Here is a 20,643-nt window from a genome sequence, read left to right as displayed (position 1 = left end):
CTATATTAACTCTCCTAGACAATATTTATACAGGGAAAAACAATAAACAAAAGTTTCTCAAGTCATTAGGTGAGATCTTTATGCCTGTTAAGACTGATACATCTGTCCTAAAGTTTAGTAAATGATTTATAAGTTCCTTTCCCCATACAAGAGCCTGTAATATTAGTGAACTGACAGTTCAACTGTTTGAGGGGACAGGGCACTTTCTAAGTCTTGAAGTAAAAATAATGATGCATCAGTAAAACTTGTAAGTACTGAATAGGCAAGTACAATTAAGCCTAAGAATTCATTTTTCAAGAGTTAAACTTTGGAAGAGGGAACCAATATGGAGGTTATTATTGCTTTATGAATTTGGGACACCTCTTAGAATCGTAACCCTAACTCCTAGCCTATCTTGATAAGTACAGAATGACCTCTGGGAAAGGGGAAGACTTTTATGCTTTTCAATAGTTACCATAAAATCATTATATTTGCTGTCAGGAATATTCGTTTATTAGGTCCTTTCCATAGCATATTTTTTAAATATCCCTCTGATCCACAAAGCACTAAAACATATAGCCACATTCTGCAAGTAATCTCAAGGGTTGGCACAACAGATGACATACCAGAAAGGAAGAGCAGTTTCAATTTCAGTTACAACGTCACTGCCATCGCTACTTTACAAATCCGAGGATGCCAGACAGCTCCATGCCTCACTCCACCAAACCAAATAGTTTAATGATTTAGAAAAGTTGCAATCATTTGTATCGCTCAACTAGGACAGTTTTGAAAGCAGCAAGAACCTCAAAACTTCTGCTTTTATATTCATCAGTCTTTTAAAGCATGCTATCAAAATCTAATACTCACATAGGACATTCAGAGTTTCCAGATACATTACTAGCTAAATGTTTCTTTCCATTCTATTGCAATCTAATATACAATGACTTCATTAGTACATGATTTTCAACATTTTTATATTCTTTTATTGTTTATACTGGAGGTGAGGGTAGACTGTTTTGTAAAAAGGAAAATGGAGATTTGCGTTTGATTGTAGGTCTTTGCAGATCCGCTGGTTCCTGAGTGATTACACACAGTGCTGGCTGTCAGGAGACAGTCTCCTTGGTTTTAGGTAATGACCAGCTTAGATGACAGATGGCATCTGCTGGATGGCAAGTGGGAGATGGGAAAATCGGATCTTGGAAGACAAGAAAAACAAAAATAAAACTTTTTGCGTTAACAACTTTTTCTCTTCATGATTACTTTTAAAAGCAAAGGTTGCCTGAGAAGAATTTTTCTTTGCACAGCCTGGTAAAGCTCTATGAAATTCTTCTGGACAGAAAAAATAAAAATAAGAAATAACCCAAACCCATTCATTTTGTGATAAACCCCTTCTCCACAAAGTAACAACAACAAAAAATACCCTCAAAGGTCCCTTAAAAACTAGTTTGATAAACTAGAATTTATACACAGGATTTAAAAACACCCCTGTAATAATCACATGACCTTTCACACCATTCTAATTACCTTATTTACAAAGATAACTAAAAGCAACATCACTTCCAATTCATAAATGGTTTACATTGAAGTGTTTCCCTATTTATTTGTCTTCATCCTTTGTAACAGAGAATACATACATATACATATATATAAGGAATAATACAGATTCTAACTAATCACTGTAGTATTTGCTGATGGTTACTTTTCTATCGGTTTACACAGTGACCTCTATACTTTGCTAATATGCATTTAACTACACAACAATATTGCACAAAGTAATATTTATATAAGATTTAACCTATTTCAGAATATTTTTAGAGAAAATTCATATTTGATATTTCCAAAGATGCAGCTAAGTTCCATGGTGACAGACATAGTAAAGCAGCATCTTTTTCTTTTGCCTATGTTAATGCAAATATTTCAAATCTCACCATCCAGGAAAAAAAAAAATCAAATTGCACTGTAACCAGGTAGATACAAGAATCTGGTCTTAGGTGTGGGGAGTACTCTTCCTTTAGTAAATAAAAGGCCTACTGAGTTATCAACTAAGAGAAAGTAGAATGCATAGCACATGAACATTCCAAATAAGAGAAAGACCACTACTTCTATGAAGGAAGCCTATTGAAAGAAGGCCTGTATTGAAAACAAAGTAAATATCCAGACCCTAAGCTTCAGCCCACCTGAAACTCTAGGATGGAAGTCTAATGCCTGTTACTAGAAAATAGCAACATGACTAACAATGAACAAACCCAGGAATTCACCGGAGAAATTGTGAAGATTTCAAAAGTAGATGCCAAGTCACAAGAATAGTTTCTCCTAAGTTTGATGCTCAGATATGGCAGGCCTCATCAGTAAGACTGATATGAATCTCTAATTTTGATATTTGTGATCAGTTTAGAAAAAATATCCACAGGAAATGTGAGGATACTAGGAAGCAGAACAACGGGTCAACATTATCTCTTTTGCTCAAAATAGCCTCCACAGTTACTATATAGCCTAGAAAAAAATTAATGAGCCATGGATAATGAATAACCAAGAATTATCCATCTGTAGATTTTTGTTTAATTGAAATATCCACTGGGTTTTAAATAACGGACACAAAAAGACAGCCTGGATCAGAAAGTGCTGTGCTTCCTCTTGTGCTAAAAACCAGAGAGCCACTCAATTTTCTTTAGAAACTATGTCTTCTTTGCGGCTGGAACTAAATAATTTACTTGCCCGTGTACCAAATGTAGGAGCCTTTCCCGCAACCAATGCCATTTTACTGTGGAAACTGACGAGGTGCCATGAAGACACAAGTACTAAACCATAAATCTTTCTACCACATAAAGCAAATATGGCAAGAGACAAGGAAAGATATAACCAAGGGAAGTGAATCATTTACCAAGTGAGAACCTGCTAATCAGAGAATTCTGGTTTTGATTTGAAGAAGAGATTGAATTGTTACCTCACACCTTAAAACAGAAAGTAGCAGCAGACCCACTATTACATACTGTACTAACGGGATAAGATACAACTCTTAGCTTTGCATAATCTGTGTAAAAAAGATATGCTTGACATTTGTGGAATGTCATTTCTCTTTATAGAATTATAGGCAAGATTTCTCCAATAAAACTTAACTTAAGCCAGTTATAAAACTATAACTTCACATCAAAATTTAAAAAAGTTAAAAAATGTGTTTGAATATGTACATATCACACAGGAGTGCTTGGATGTTCCTGCAGACTGTGTTGCTGGTCAGAGTCCAGTCTACTTTCCACCTTGAAAACTGGAAGAGGCTGTGTCTTCAGATCCTGGAGATGAAGCTCTGATGGAGGTGGGAAAGATGACGGAGCAGTTGTCAAAAGCTGCATCTCTGTGCATGTTTCCTCAGATTCAGTTTTTATTCTCACACACTGGGAGTCAACTTCTAATTCTCGCTTTCCAGGTAAACTACAGTCCATCTTGGAATTGCTTTCTGTGTTTTGAGGAGCTTCTACAACAGGGTGGTACTGTTTAAGCCTTATATGCCAGGCTAAGCTGCATACTGCTGACACTGTTTTGAACTGATGAATGACATTTCTAGGGATGAAGTAGATATCATTGTCGCAAAGCTGAATTCTAGCATAGCGAATTCCTTCTCGCCTCATTTGGTTTAGTTTTGCTTCATCCACCCACTGTACACACTAAAACAAAGGCCAAGAAATTGCATGAGACCTTAAAATATGTAATGATTCAAACAAAATATGCTAATTCAAGGGGAAAACAGTATGGCAAACTTTTAAAACAAAAATCAAATCTTGAGAGAACATAACCATTGGGAAGGCTTTTCTACATATTTACTCTTCTTAATAACAAAAGACTGTTGAGATAACCTATGGAATCAGTGCATTCTTGAAAGTGCAGCTAAATATTGGTAACTTTTTTGTTCCTCAAGACAGGGTTTCTCTGTGTATCCTTGGCTGTCCTGAAACTTGTTCTGTAGACCAGGCTGGCCTCAAACTCAGAGATCTGCCTGCCTCTACCTCCGAGTGCTGGGATTAAAGGCGTGTGTCATCACTGCCCAGTTATATCAGTATCTTTACCACACACAAAGGCAACATTTAATCTTTCCCTTCATATCTTCTGACATTTTGCAGTTGAGACCACAGCACAGTGAGATTACTAAGTAAGACTGCTTATGGCCAGAAGTGAAGAACTGGTCCATCTCAGGCCCACCCTCCATCCCAAAGATTTTGCTTGGGAAGCTCACACAGAATTTAATAAAAATAAAGTTAAATTTACTGTCTGCAAATCCAATTATAAAATAAAATGCCTAATAAAATGGATCCAGATGCTGTTTCCAATGTCTCACTGAAAGGGTAATGAGAATGTGAGAATTATTACCTGGGACACTGGAGGTTCATGAAGGTCTAACTGGAGTCTCTGTACAACATCAGTAAAGTCCTCAGCATGAAAACAAATCACATCTTTGGTTATGCGAGGTTGGTCACTCCTAATATTAATAAGACAAAGTTTAGGGACTAGCATCCACAATGCAAAATGACAATTTGTTTTCCAGTTTCTAGAATGCTACTTTGAGCAAATAAGTAAATAAATAAAATGCCTGTCTTCTAAAGATTAAGAGTGTACTTCTTTAATCAGTTTTGAAAAAAATAAAAGCATATCAATAAAAGGTTTTTTTAAAAAACAAAAATCAGGGCTGGAGAATCGATCAGCGGTTAAGAGCACTGACTGCTCTTCTAGAGGACCTGGGTTCAATAATTTCCAGCATCCACATGGCAGCTAACAACTGTCTGTAACTCCAATTCCAGAGGATCTGACATCCTCACATAGACATACATACAGGCAAAACACCAATGCACATAAATAAAGCCTAAAAAAAAAAAAATCAGTAAGTTGTTAAAAATTCAAGCAATAATGGCTAAAAAGCTAAGTAAGCTCCAAGTGAGTGTAAAATGAAGCAGCCACTACAGAAAACAGTACAGCAGTTCCTCAAAGTAATAAAGCAAAATTGCCATATTATCTAGCAACTCTACTTCTGGGTACTGAACACCAAGGACATAAAGAGATACCTACATACCTATGTTAACAATCAAAGAGCCAATGGTAAAAGTAACCAAACACTTATTGAGTGAACTAACAAAATGGTATGCATGAGTCTGCATGTGCATGCACATATGTGCCTAAGGGACTATACTTACCTTAAAATAAAGTCTGACACTTGCTACAACATGGATAAACTCTGAGGGACATTATTTTAATAGAAATGGCTGAGTGAGAAGAAGAAAAAAAAATGCAACTGCCAGATGCCTTATTGAGTAATGGTGCCTGCCACCAAGCCTGACTCCCTAAGTTCAATCTGTAGGAACCTGATGGAGAGAACCAACTCCTACAAGTTGTCCAACTGCCACACAACTGCTGTAGCACATACCTCACAACACAAAAATATAAGTGTAATAAAAAATAATTCCCTTTTGTCACTACGATTAATTATATTACATTAATATTTGTATATGTGCATGCACATGTGTATATACCAGTGTGTGGAGGTCAGAGCCTTAGGGATTGAACTTGGGTGGTCAGGCCTAACAGTAAACACCTTTAATCCACTAAACCATCTCATTGGCCCACTAGGATTACTTTCTGTAAAAAGCAAACAAGAAAGGAAAGTACACTTCCATTTCTATAAGACACCATAAATGGCAAGAGAATGCATAGTAATGGTTCCCATGATCTACGGATGAGGTGAAAGTAGCTGTGAGCATCAAGTTTCAGTTTTGCAAGATAAAAAATTCTAGAGCCCTGTTTCATCACAGTGTAGTTACACTTCTACCAAAAAAAATGTTTAGATGAGAAGCTATGTTATATGTATTTCACCACAATTTAAAAATTGGTCCCTGACTTTTTAAACAGAATCCACATTTTCTTAGACATTAGTCAACCCTATAGTTTAGTTCCTTTAACTTACCATTCACCAAATTGTACAGCCTTCAAAACCCCAACAGCAGCAGTACTCTGCCAGTCAAACCCCTGACCTACATGATCAGCATGAGCTCTTGTCCTGTCTTCGAAGAGGACTTCTCGGGGTTCACTTGTCCGAGGTAGGTACTGAAGATTTTTAATTTCATTCATTGATCTATAGTTGATTTGGTTGTGAAACAAAGGAAAGTATGAGGAAATAAACAGCAAAATTAACAGCAGTAAGGTATAAAGGTCTGCAACAATACTAGGTGTAAATGAGGTTTGAGAGGAGTACAATGATTTTGATAATTAGCATTGAACATACTATATTAAAATGATTAATATGATTTCCTCTCTTTCTCTGTAGACTATACCTTATTAGGCTTAACTGAAGAATCGGAATGCATGAAATTTCTCTAGACAAGGACAATATAATTAAAGGTTTAAAGCTGTAAACTCAGTCACCCCATTTACAACTCTCAAAACATTCTACCAGGACTTACATTCTAGGCAACAAACTGAGCATACATCTGATCTCCTTCCACATTAAATGAACTAATATGGACAGGAGAAGGGGAAAATGGGAGAATGGACAGAAATACACATGAGAAAAATGAGGCATGAATAGATAGCTATTGATTAAAAAAAAAGATGGGAGTTTATTATATTCTGCTTTTCATGTGTTCAAACATTTCTAAATATAATGATCTATGGGTGATAGTAAAGGAAATGAATTAGTGAGTTAGCAATACCAACAAAACAAATTTTGCATGATGGAAAATAATCACAATGTCTTAGACTATAAAACTGAAAAGAGACTGTTAAGAGGCTAGACTATTCAATAAGGGTCAACAGACAAAAGGGTAATGGACCTTAGAGAAACTGGAGTCAAAGGGGGCAGGCATAATGGGGGCAGAAATTAAGTAAAACTGAGAAAGGGAGGCTAATGACTGTGGTGTTGGAATGAGAATGGTTCCATAGGCGCATAGATTTGAATGCCTGGTCCTTAGTTGGTGAAACTGTTTTGGGAAGGATTAGAACATGTAGGCTTGTTGGAGGAAATGTGTCACTGGGGTTTTCAAAAGCCCACCCCAGACCAGTCTCCTCCCTCCCTCCCTTCTTCCCCCCCTACACCCCCGCCCCGCTCTGCCTCCAACTGGCAGATCAGGATGTAGGTACATAGTCTGTCTACTGCAAAGCCCCCTCCCTCCATGACAGTCATGGACTCCCTCTCTGAAACTGGAAGCAACCCAGGTTAAATGCTTCCTTTTACATACTGCCTTGATTCTGGTGTCTCTTCACGGGAAGAGACAAGTAGCTAAGATAAAGGTGAAATTCTGCCAGACTCAGTACCCCTTGAAGGAGAATGTTAGGCATTTAATCCCATGGAGTAGAAAATGGCTGCCACTCAGCTCTGCATTCTCCTCTTGATTTTCCTCACAGTCCCTGACTTTTCACCAGGCATCTGATCATTCCCTATGTGATCTCATCTATAAGCTCCAGAGGTAGAGCTGGATGAATCCTGTGAAATTACAGTAGGCTCATTCAAACTCTCAGAACATTCAAAACTAGTTCAAAAAGAGACATAAACCAATGCCTGCTACGATGTGGATTCTATTTGACAGTATGAAAAGAAATTGCTCAGGAATCCTCTGGGAAATTTTCTAGCTCATAAAAAAGAAGCGTAAGAGTTTCTTCTATTAAATATAACCAGATTCAAGAATTCTAAAACGATCTAACTAACATAAAGCCAAAATGAGCAGAAAAGCCTAGGCAAAAAAAAAGAATGATTAAGTAGAGAATGGAAATGATCTGGCTCTTTGAGGCTAGTATTTAGCTACTGACGATACGGTGCCCAAAGCTAACCTTTCCAGAATTCTTGACATATAGAGTAATATTTTTTTTATTTCATTAATCACACTGATTCAAAATTCTTGTTTATAGCCATTACATCTTCATAAAATTTCAACCAAAAAAAAAAAAAGACAGAAAAAGAAACTGCACCTTCTTTTCTAAACACATTGACTTTGCCATGTAAATAACACAAGTCTCTAGACAATTGGACATCCCATTTAATATTTATGCCTACTCACTCTAATGTGAAACCTATCTATTGCCAGGATGAATGAAGTAGATATAGAATTTTCAATAAGTCCAAAGATGTATTCAAAGTATGAATGGGTCACCAAACATTAACCAATTATCTGCAGATAGCAGGCTGACAACGACCAAAATTCACAATAATGATATTTAAAAATCCAAATGCTAGAAGAAAAACTGTTAAGTAAATGTTTCCAAATAAAACCAAAGAAATCAGTAACAAAAAAAGGCACTTAGAGGCTAGAGAGATGGCTCAGTGGTTAAGAGCATTGACTGCTCTTCTAGAGGATCTGGGTTCAATTCCCAGCACCCACATGGCAGCTAATAACTGTCTGTAACTCCAGTTCCCGGAGGATCCGGCACCCTCATACAGACTTGAATCCAGGCAAAACACCAATGCACATAAAATACAAAAATTAAATATATATTTAAAAATTGGATGTCCAATATTAAAAGGATATAATTTAAAAAAAAAGAAAAGAAAGGGCACTTAAATCAGCAGTGCTATTCTTCAGCTAATAGGAGTGGGAGGGTAGAGCAAGGAGGGAGAGAAAAGGTAAAGAAGGAAAGTGAGGGAGAGAGGGAGGAAGGGAGTGGAGGGGACACACACACTGAACAAAGGAAATCAAGCATGTTGGAACTCCCAGAAATCAAAACAGACAAGAATCTTTAAAGGGGCCTATCCAATGATAATAATGACTGGAAAATGTATCTCCATGCTCCAACTAAATTATCAATTAAATTTAATGAGAGAAAAAGAAAACTGCAGAATATACTAACTCAGCATATCCTCCATTTCTTAGAATGACTCTTGAAAATGTGTTGAGTAAGCACAGGAAATAAACCTAGGAAGACAACAGCCACTGGTTGGTGGGGTAAAGCTTTAGCTGGGAAATCTTAGGTTTATAGCTGTTTAGTGATCCTTCCACAATGAACAGAACTCAGACCTATCTCCAAAGGTGATCAAGATATAAATGGTATATACAAGAAAGCTTAAAGTTTACCTTATAGAACAGAGAAACAGTAGTCACTAGAGGCAGGGAAGGTTAGCAAAGAGCGGGGATAAAGAGAGATTGGAAAATGGAAACTAGAGAATTAGAGCAGAATAATTCTGGAGTTAGATTACATGAGTAAGCTCAATTAGACAGAATATTCTAGAAGACTTTTCTATAGTGCAGTAAAGTGACTTACGAAATTTACTTATGTTTCAAAGTAGAAGAGTAGAAAGATTTTCAACATTGAGAAATGAGAAGTGTTTGAGGGGATGAAAATGCTAATTATTCTGATTTGACCATTATATACATTATAGACATATTACCACACTGGGTCTCATAATATATATAATTACTATAAGTCCACTAAAATAAATAAAACTAATTGACAGTATTATAGAAATTCTAGAAAGTTCCATGGGGGCAGGGCGCAGGTCTGGACAGACAACTCTGTGGTAAAAGTGCTTGCTATGCAAGCATGAAGACCTGAGTTCTGATCTCAGCACCCACACAGAGCAGGCCTGGACAGACACACTTGTGCATCTGTAACCCAGTGCTATGAGGGTGGAGAAAAGAGGATCACTGGAGCTTGCTGGCCGCTAGTGTAGCACCTTGTTCACTGAGATACCCGGTCTCAAAGGAATAAAATGGAGAGTCATAAACAGATCAGGGCATTCAACATCCTCCTTTGGCCAATGCTCACGCACAGGTAGGTGAATACACCCACATACAAACATGCACAAATATCATACACATACACCACATACATAAAGAAAAAAAAAGGTTTCATAATAGCTACATAAGGGGTCATAATAAGAAAACCACACAGATAAGAAAGTCATTATAGTTCCAGAAGAAAGTAAACTTTCCTAAGCAATAAAAAGACTAGAAATTATGCAGAATACACGCAAAAAAAATTATATCCTGCCTCAAAATAGATAATGATAAACTTTAGTGAAAACAGAATTTTAAAAAAAAAAGCACGATCCAAATATAAAACTAAATTGTGACATATATATTCTTCTAATGAGTGATAATACCAGGACTTAGAATATAAATTTTTAGCCTACCATCCAAATCTTAAGTAAATATGAATGTCATTGCTATCTATCCAATTTCAGAATGCACCTGCTGATAAAGCATTAAGAATCGAATGATGGGCTGGGCGGTGGTGGCGCACGCCTTTAATCCCAGCACTCGGGAGGCAGAGGCAGGCGGATCTCTGTGAGTTCGAGGCCAGCCTGGTCTACAGAGCGAGTTCCAGGAAAGGCGCAAAGCTACACAGAGAAACCCTGTCTCAAAAAACCAGAAAAAAAAAAAAAGAATCGAATGATGGTTCTAAAGCAGAATAAATTAGCTTCAATAATGTGTGAATACAGTTGACAGAGCTGGAAGGAACAAGCTAAAATAGGGTTCATCTAATTACTCAGAAAGTAGGTGAGAAAAAGGAATATTCATTTAGCATAGCATGTCTGCCATATTTTTAGTCTTTTTCTCCTTTTTAAAAACATTTAAAGTAATCAAGCATTCATTTCTTTTTGGAAATACACAGCAAAATGCATATAGTACTTAAGAATTTAGAATTTTAAGATCCATCACCATAATACATAAAAATTGCTGTGATCTAGTACTGTACAAAAGTTTTGATTAATTGCTGTGTTTTAAGTACTGCATTAGTATATTGTGTTTGTGAGACAGGTCTCATGTATCCCAGACAGGCCTCCAACTCACTATGGCCTTCAAAGACATCACTGGGGATGTCTTTGAACTTCTGATTCTCCTGCCTCCACCATTCCTGGATAAGAGGACTGCAAATGTATCTCATTTATGCAGTGTTAGGGGTGGAATCCAGGGTTTCCTCCATGCTGGGCAAGCAGTCTATCAATTGAACTACACCCCCAAATTTCATATTCAGTTTTTACCAAGGTTTTTCATGGATCATCTTAAGTGTCTAAAGCTATTTTATAATTTAGTAGTTTTCTCCTGTGAGTTTTAAGTTAAAGTTAAGACTAATCCATTAAAACTCATTTTGAGCTCTTAATTGCTTTTTTTTTAAATTATTTATTTTGAGACAAGATCTCAATATGTAGCCCCCAGTAGCCTGCAACTCACTATGTAGATCAGGGTGGCCTCTAACCCAGAGATCCACCTGCCTCTGCCTCTGGAGTTCTGGAATTAAAGGTTTGTGCCACCATGCCCAGCCTAATTTTAAATTGCTATTTCCACAGCCCAAGCAGATGTAAATTATTTTTAGTCTCACTGAATGATATTTTCTAAAATGCTGGAGTAAATCTACATTTGTTTTATGTGTGTGAAAGAGAAATATCTTAGCACATGATTTATCACAGCTTTATACAATAGCACAACAGTACCACGTTTCACTCAGCAAACCATGGTTTCCTACAATGCATCATGATGACAGAGAGAAATACAACAGTCCCTCACCTGAAGAAGGCCAAAATTTATTAAGAAACAAAAACAGTACAAAGATCACCAAGGAACCATGTTATAAGATCAGATGAACTTGTCCTAAGCATCACAAAGGTGACAATGTTCAAGGTTAAGTGCTAAAGCTTTACTAAAACCTGCTGGGCAAAGAAGAAGGTAGGAAGGGGGTGAACTCAAATAAAAAGACCAGAGCAAGGGCAAAGGTCAATGGGAGACAATGGTTTGGAAACTGAATTTAGTACAGCTAGGAGAGAAGAAAGCAGATACAAAGGTACTGTATTATCAAAGATTTGTATAGACCGCACTAGGGAGAATTTGCTCTTTTGTCCTACAGGCAGTTAAGATACAAGTTTTAAGAAAAATCAATTAATTTTTCAGGATACTGATAACCATGTAACAGGTTATCTGAACTAGGAAACTGACAACTTGAAATTTTACCTAAAGGAACTCTTCAAAAATCTAGACAAGTTTCCAAACCATGCTCAGGTGACAATCATTTTTATAAGCCACCTACTAAAAAGAATGGTTTTGCTTATTTTCGCAAATTAACGTTTACTGACCGTCGTCTTTTGAAGGGTGACTTTGGCATGTCTGCTGTGGGGATCATTTGTTCTCCAGGTCTCACCCACATTATAGGCCCATCATCACTCTGAGACCTACACTGTAGTTGGAGGCTGGAAAGTGTACCCCAGGGCAAAGTCATCTAGAAACCAAAGGAATGAGTTACATTTGAAATTTTTTAAGCTATTTACAGATAATTCCTATCCAAATAAAAGTACTAAAAACCATTTCTCATGTGTATGTGAAGAAATAAAAGCTGTATTGCTGAGTAATATTTAAAAAAAATCAAGTATTCAATACCAATACTTTTCTAAATAATTTCACCATCTATTACATAAAATTTGATCTTAGTAACCATGATTAACTTAATACTCTAATATTTAAGTGTCTACTGAAATAATGACATGAACATTAATAGTCTAAATAAATACTCACTTTCAGAAATGGTGATTCTTCTAACATATCAAGGAACTCTGGGAAATAATCACCAACTTCTTCATCAACTGCTCCAACAAGACTTATCTGCCGCATAGGACCTGCTCGGTAGGTACCACAGCAATATGTCCTGTTGACCTGAGATAAATGAAAGAGAAAGGGAAAATGGATTGAAATGCATTATGAAGAATGAGAAGTGAGTATTGTTCCCAGTATTAGTATTTCATCTGCATACTAAAAATTCAATGGTCAGTTCTTTGGACAAGTTAACTATCAGTCAGTCACCCAACCATACTGTGAAGTCAGCCAAAAAACAGAAATTATTTCAATGTGAAGGTCAGCCTACAAGCTCAACACCTCAAAGAAAGGCATTAAGACAGGTTTCGCTAATAATAACTATTTAATTTTGGAAACCACTTTATTTTGAAGAGAAAAGACAGAATAAGCAGTAAAACTGGCAGGGTAAAAAGAAAAAAATGCCATAGCCACATTAATCCTTCATGTCCATTGTATATTCCTAAGCTTACCCTTCACTTGAGGAAAGCTATCAAGCTACCACAGTACTCTTAAGTTTACATAACTCAACCACCACAATATTAACAGTACCCAATTTACCAACAGCTCAGAAACACAGTTATTTAGGGCATCTGATGGGATGTAAATAAAAATAAAGCACGTCTTCCTGTTTGAAAAGAGAAAAAAAAGAAAACCTAAAGGGAAGATGGAATGAAGAAAGGCAGAAGAGGAGAATGAGTATAACCAAGTTTATTTTCATCCACATAAAGAAAAGCTTCACATCTTATAAGGCCACACCTTTGTGAGTACTAATGCTGTCTTCAAGTAACTGCCCCAAACTAATATTATTAGATTTTTACTTAGTGGCATAACCATCATCAAGCAAGTAAAAGTGCTATAAAATTCAAGTTCTAGATTTTGAGTACTGTAATGTTTAGTCTATTTGGAAAACTGTAAGTTCACATATCTAGAGAAAGGCTCTGGAACAACCACACCCTTCCCAGTTTCATCCCTTTACTTACTTACACTGAATTAGGCCTCTGGCTTCGCTTTACCTAGGCTTCCTTCTGAGTCTCAGTACCCCTCTGGCTTCGAGTTCCTTTCAGATCTAGCTTAGGCCTCAGGATCTACTCTCACTCATATTCTATCCTAGTCCTTGCCCAGCTGCCTAGCAAGCCCTAAGCCTGAAACATTCAAACCATCAGCTCTACCTCAGACTTCAAAATTGCAAAAACTTCAAAATCACTGTCCTTACATGAGGGATTCCCATGAGCCATCATCCTACATAGTGCCTACAAATGATCTCCTGAAGAAAGACTACTTTACCATTCAACTTTCCTCTTCTAAATGCTTCAAGTAGTTCCATTAAGCTCAAAATCCTCATGGCTCATCAAGTTCCTTCTGATCTATTATTCCAAAAGAACTGTATGATTTGCCACATTTTAACACACACTCTAACCTTTGTTGGCTTCCAATTTTCACATGTTGTTACTGTCAACCATTATAATTCCAACTTATTCCTCTAGGTAACTAAATAGATCAATGAGAAGACAAATCTAAGCAAGGTTTCCAGGTAAAGAAATCAAGTGTATGAAATTTACAGGTACTGGACAAGTTGGATTTAAAGTCATAACTAGATTTAAAATAATAACAACAATAAGGGTTTGGGAATAGAGTTCAGCAATAAGAGCACTTGACTGGCATGTGTGAGGGTCACACATCTAATACTCCAGCCTAGTCTGGCCACCTGCTTGTTGGGACCTCAGCCTCCAGGTTCTGGTCAGAACATACCCCCTCACATAACCCTCCAGGCCCTCTACAAGACATATTCCAACCTGTCTGCCCAGCCAGACTCTGCACATCTTGCACCAAGGTCTTGTCAGGTGAGTCCACCCTCTACATACCCTTCCCAAGCCCCAGATCTACCCCCAAACTCCAGGCTTAGATCAGGACACACACCCTGGATACCAGCCCAGACCTCTGTGTCCACCTAACTTCATTCCACCTAAGCCATACCCAATCTTTAGGATCAACCCAACCTACATATCCTGTATTCTGTTCCAAATGGCTCTGTCCATATCAAACACAGACAAAAGAAGTCCACACAACAGATCTCTCAGCAAAAATACAAACAATATTAAAGATCAAAATAGTATCCTTCTTTCCCACCTAAATCCACCAGTCCTATAGAAATGTTTGCTAATAAAATTTTCCTAGATGTGCCCCAGGACACAGAATTTAGAAGACCAATCTTAAACTTCAAAGAATTCAAGGAATTTAAAGAAAAAAACAAAAAACAACAAAAAAAAAAAAAAACAGCTCAAGAGAATAAATGCCTGAGTAATGCCACCACCACCACCCCCCAAAAAAAACCCACAATATTGTGTTGAATTACTAGCTGGAGCAATAAGGCAAGAGAAGGTAATTAAAGAGAGACAAACAGGAAAAGAAAGCAAACTATCATATACATAAGAGATCCTAAAATCTCTACTAGAAAACTTCTAAAAATGACTGACAATTTCAGCAATGCAGCAGGATACATAATCAACTTGCAAAAATTAATAGCTTTTCTATACACCAGTAACAAACTTACAGAGAAAGAGATCATAAACACACTCCCATTTAGAATAGCCTCAAAGAAAATAAAATATTTAGGAATAAACCTGACCAAGGGAGTAAAGGACCTCTACAATGTAAACTTTAAAGCTCTGAAGAAGAGAAAGAGAAGGATACTAAAGAATGGAAAGACACTCCATACTCATGGGTTGGTAAAGTTAATACTGTGAAAATAAACATCCTACCAAAAGCCATTTATAGATTCAATACAATCCCAGTCAAAATCTCCATCTTATTCTTCACAAAAGTTGAAAAAATTATCCTAAAATTCAAATGGAACCACAAAGGACTCTGGATAGCCAAAACAATCCTGAGCAAAAAGAACAAAGCTGGAGGGATCACCATTCCAGACTTCATGATATATGATAAAGCTACAATAATAAAAAACAAAATGATACTGACACAAAGACAGACATGGAGACCAATGGAACAAAAGCAAAGACCCAAACATGAGTACACAGAACTACAGTCATCTGATAGTTGACAACATTGACAAAAACTTACACTGGAGAAAAGACAGCATCTCCAGTGAATGGTGCTGAGAACACCAGATGTTCACATGTAGAAGAATGAAATTAGACCTGTATCCATCACCTTGCCCAAATGGATCAAAGACTGCAATGTGAAACCTGAAGCACTAACACTGCAAGAAGGAAACACAGGCAGTACCCTACAGGATACAGGAATAACAAAGAATTCTCTAAATTAGACCAGATTCGCCCAGAAACTGAGACCAACAATTGGCAAACAAGACTTCTTAAAAACTAAGAAGATTCTGCATGGCAATCAATTGAATGAAGAAGAACCTCACAGAATGACAGAAGATTAATATCTAGAAATATATAAAGAACTAAACAAAACAAACAAACAAATGACTTTCAAAAATGAGCTTGGGATCTCTGAACAGAGCTCTCAAAAGAATAAAAATGGCTAAAATACATCTCAAAAAATGTTCATGGTCCCTAGCAGCTAGGAAAATGCAAATCAGAACAACTTAGAGACTTCATCTTACCCAAGTCAGCATGGCACAGATCAACACAACCAACAATTGCTGGAGAGACTGTGGGAAAGAGAAAACCCTCATTCACTGTTGGTGGGATTGCAAACTGGTAGCCACTCTGGAAATCAGTTTGGGGGATCATCAAAAACTAAAATTGAATATACTATGACCTAGCTATAACACTCCTTGTTATGCCTAAAGGACTCGACATCCTACACCGCAGATACTTGTTCAGCCATACTCACTGCCACTCTGTTCACAATAGCTAATAACAGAATGCTACAGGCTGCAGGAAAATATTATAAGAACTCAGCTGGTTATGGCAAAGCCACTACCTGAAGGGATCAAGGAACTCCTTCAGAGGAAGCCAAATTCGTAGAAGCATTTGGTATTATTTGGCTTGTTATATATCAGCTGACTTCTGTTATGAAAACCGTGTGTGCCTTCATAGTTTTCCCAATTAATTTTTCCCTAAAAATTGCTAACAGTGTAGACTGATCACTCTTCGGACATATATGTTCAAGGTATTTGGAGAAGAACTTCAGGAAAGACTTCCTTCCCCCAGCCCATCCGTTTCTCACCTTTCAGCACTGGAATCAGATATCTCCCTTAGCCACATTCAAGGACTAACAGAAGTAACAGTCCAGACCACCACATGCTAGTCTCCTGATTTAATGTAAATTCCACAAGGAGACACCGCCTAGGTCTGGTGGACTTAAGTAATAGCTTTACACAATTTAGCTCAGACCCTCCTTTCTTATAGCCTTACTAACTTTATAGACCCCTAACTTCTTACCTAACCACTTCTTGGAATGTAGACTGAGCACATAGACCCCCTTTTTGATATGCTAACTGGTCATTAGCACTCAGATGATCTTCTCTTTTACCACTCCCTTTTGGATTGTAAAAGAAAGACTGGTGGTCACCGCTTGAGGAAAATTCTTACCTGCCTTTATGACCCCAGAGAATTCAAGCCTGGTGACCTGGCTCCACCAGGGGATTGCTATTGCTTGGGTTTATAACTTGATTCCTGGGGGACTTGGACAGAATGTGGAGAACTGAGAGGCAGAGAAGGAGAGGAATAAGGGTTTTGACCAGAGAGAACATGTGGACGAGATGGAAGACGAGGAAGAGCTAGATGGGAAAGTACTAGCTGGGTAAGAACGAGATGAAAGGGGCCTAGATGAGGCAGAATTAAGATGAGAGAATTAAGCTAGAACTTAGAGGGAACAGTAGATGAATAGAGAGAAATCAGGCAAGAAAGAAGCTATGCATGAGAACAGAACTGAAGCTGTATAAATAGGATGTTATCCCACAGGAATTAAAGCAAGTGGACTAAAGAGCTCGGTGTGCTGAGATTCTATTTGCCAAAAATAGTTCTCACCATTCGTAATTTTCTCTCTGAGCCCCTGGGAAGTATTAATATTAAGGCTGGTCCTTCTAATACTATACAAGAATAGAAACAACTTAAATTCATCAACTGATGAATGGATAAAAAGCAAATGCAGTGGCACAATGGAATACCATTCATCTGTAAAGAAAAGTGGAATCTGAAATCATGAAATTTGGAGGTAAATGGATAGAATTAGACCCAGACCCAGAAAGACAAGCATCTCTCTTCTTACTGCCTGAGGATCCAGATGAAGAACTCTCAACTACTTCTCCAGCACCATGAATGCCTGCATGCCACCATGCTCCCCACCATAGTAAGAGCAGAGTAAATCTCTGAAAGTGTAAGCCAGACACAATTAAATGCTTTCTTTGATAAGAATTGCCGTGGTCATAGTGTCTCTTCACAGCAATACAACACTGACTAATACACATACGTATCTTCAAGTAACTGCAGAAGCCAAGAAAGTGAAAATGGATGGGGGAGGAGAGACAATAATGCACTGCAAAGCAGAGTACAAGTGATCTGAAGGGAAAATGAAATAAGGAATGCTTTAGTTAGGGACAAGAAAGATAAATACAGATGGAGGGAAATAGGTAAAATAACAGAAAGGATGTCTGAAAGCCATAAGGCATTATATTATTATCTATCCACCAAAATTACATATAATACATTTCTGTGTTAACATATATAGTTTAAAATTTCCATCTGGGCTGACTATGCTCCTCCCAAGAGTCATAGACTATGAAACAAAAGGCCCAATGCCAGGCAAAACCCGAGTTGTTAGTCAGTGTTGTCCAAGAGCCTCCTAAAACATTATGGGTATTGTTGTTGCCCTTGATTGCCTACCAGAGGTTGAAGAGCCCTTATTGTTGGACACCATGGACTTCAGGCATAGGACCTGGAGTTTCAAGAGATACACCTTACCTGAAAGCCTCCTTCATGTTACTGGAAGACTCCATGGAAGATTCCAAGGGAAGATTCCAAGCAAACAAAGGTCCTACCTAGCTGTGACACCTATGAACTACAAAAAGCAGTCTGGCACAATATCCCTAAGGGTGCAATAGCAGCACACACACGTTGGCAGTAACTAACTCTACTTGGATTTAAGGCCTGCTCAACAAGAGGGAAATCATACCTCTACTGGACACCTAGCCAACTACATGGGTACAATGAAAGGATGGATCTTGGAGAAGAACTTACAACAGCCACTTTACTAAACCAGCATAATTCCTAAATGCATTCTAAATGTTTGTCCTTATTCACAGAGATAAAATAGGTCTCATTTCTCATCAAGGAAATGTCTCCCTGCAACAGAGGGAAAAAATTATAGAAAACCACAACCAATTAAAATGCATAGAAAATGACAGTATGGCATTCAGTTCCAACTTACACATCTACAACCCAACTCCTACACTTAAGGCTCAGGGATCATAGCAGAAGGAGGTCTGGAAAGAACAGGAAGTTTTCTGTGACACCATGCCTCCTAGAAATGTCAGAATAGCTACATCTATGAAATATTACCAACATGGCTACCTAAATAGATCTGAATAAGGAAAACACCAATAGATGGATAACATGGAAAGGAAAATCTCATGGGGCCTAAACCCTAGACCAGAGAACTACAGGTAACAAGAAATGCTGAGAGCAGGAAAAATAGTCTTTCCCAGGGAAAAGCCCCCCCCCCATTGGTTATCCACGACCAAACAGCCAAACCTGAAATCATATACATACAAGTAACAGTATATGAATTAAGCAAGTTGAATTTATATACTTAGGAATATATATACATATATAGTTATATATAACAACAGTTAAAGAAATAGAGGCCATGGATTTAAGAGAGGGCAAAGGGGGTACTTGGGACATGTTGGATGGAGGAAAAGAGAAGAAGAGAAATTACATAATCATATTTTAATTACAAAAACTTTTTAAGTGAAAATAAAAGTAGGCCGGGGGGTGGGGGTGGCGCATGCCTTTAATCCCAGCACTCAGGAGGCAGAGCCAGATATATTTCTGTGAGTTCAAGGCCAGCCTGGTCTATAGAGCGAGTTCCAGGACAGGCACCAAAGCTACACAGAGAAACCCTGTCTCGAAAAAACAAAAAAAAAGAAAAAAGAAAAGAAAAGAAAAGTAGTCATATCTCATGTTTTTATTTAAGGTTTAAGATAAATTACAAAATAGAGGTAGATATTAAGAATTAGAGTCTAGAGAGATGAATCAGTGGTTAAGAGTACCAACTGCTCTTCCAGAGGACCCATATTTGATTCCTAGCATGTACACAGAAGCTTACAACTCTCTGTAATGGAGACGTGACACCCATTTCTGGCCTCTACAAGCAACACATGGTGCACAAACACACTTCATTATTAGAAAGTCTAATTTATAGTTAACAGGACTTGAAAAAAAATAGAGAAACAAAGGTCCAAAACACTAAAGGGGGAAAGGAACATTTGAGGAAAGACCAGTAAATAAACTGTCAAAGAGCTGGGCTGTAAATGTATATATAGGTCCAGCCAGAAAAACAGCTGATTGGAGCCTGCATGGGACAGAAGGAGGCCCTCTCCATGTGGGAGACAGTTGTATAGTTTGATCTGTCTGAAGGGCCCCTGGCAGTGGGACCCGGATCTATCCCTAGTGCATGAGCTGGCTTTCTGGAGCCCATTACCTGTGGTCAGACACCTTGCTCAGCCTTGATGCAGGGAAGAGGGGCTTGGTCCTGCCTCAACTTGATGTACCAAGCTTTGTTCACTCCCCATGGGAAGCCTTACCCTTTTGGAGGAGTAGATGGGGGGAGGGGAAGGACAGGAAGAGGGATGGGAGGGGAAACTGTGGTTAGTATGTAAAAACGAATAAAAAATTAAGAAAAGAAAAAAGGGGGTTAGGGATTTAGCTCAGTGGTAGAGCACTTGCCTAGCAAGTGCAAGGCCCTGGGTTCGGTCCTCAGCTCCAGAAAAAAAGAAAAAAGAAAGAAAGAAAAAAGAAAAGAAAAACAGCTGAGTCAGGGGGGCCATACAGAGAAAGGGGAAAGAGAAGAAAGCAGCTAAGCTGCAGCAGAAGACAACTACAATAACCTAGGAATAACATTTCAAAACAGTCAAGAAAAATCACCCAGAACACATCTTTACTAAAGACCTGGTTGAAGAAGTTAACAATTGGTTGATAAG

The 20,643-nt window shown here is 37.9% G+C and overlaps 1 protein-coding gene across 1 annotated transcript in view; it reads right to left on the bottom strand.

Moving 5' to 3' along the window:
• Positions 1-939: 939 nt before the first annotated feature.
• Rsbn1 (round spermatid basic protein 1) overlaps positions 940-20,643 on the bottom strand; it is a 50,793-nt gene continuing 31,089 nt past the window's right edge. The window contains 5 exon segments of the mRNA XM_028859347.2: positions 940-3,641; positions 4,342-4,450; positions 5,927-6,094; positions 12,020-12,162; positions 12,456-12,593. Coding sequence (XP_028715180.1) covers positions 3,171-3,641; positions 4,342-4,450; positions 5,927-6,094; positions 12,020-12,162; positions 12,456-12,593 — 1,029 coding nt within the window. The 3' untranslated portion in view covers positions 940-3,170.

This window comes from Peromyscus leucopus, chromosome 6 (assembly GCF_004664715.2).
Source record: "Peromyscus leucopus breed LL Stock chromosome 6, UCI_PerLeu_2.1, whole genome shotgun sequence".
NCBI classification, from domain to species: domain Eukaryota; kingdom Metazoa; phylum Chordata; class Mammalia; order Rodentia; family Cricetidae; genus Peromyscus; species Peromyscus leucopus.
This window is presented reverse-complemented; position numbering and strand designations above follow the sequence as displayed.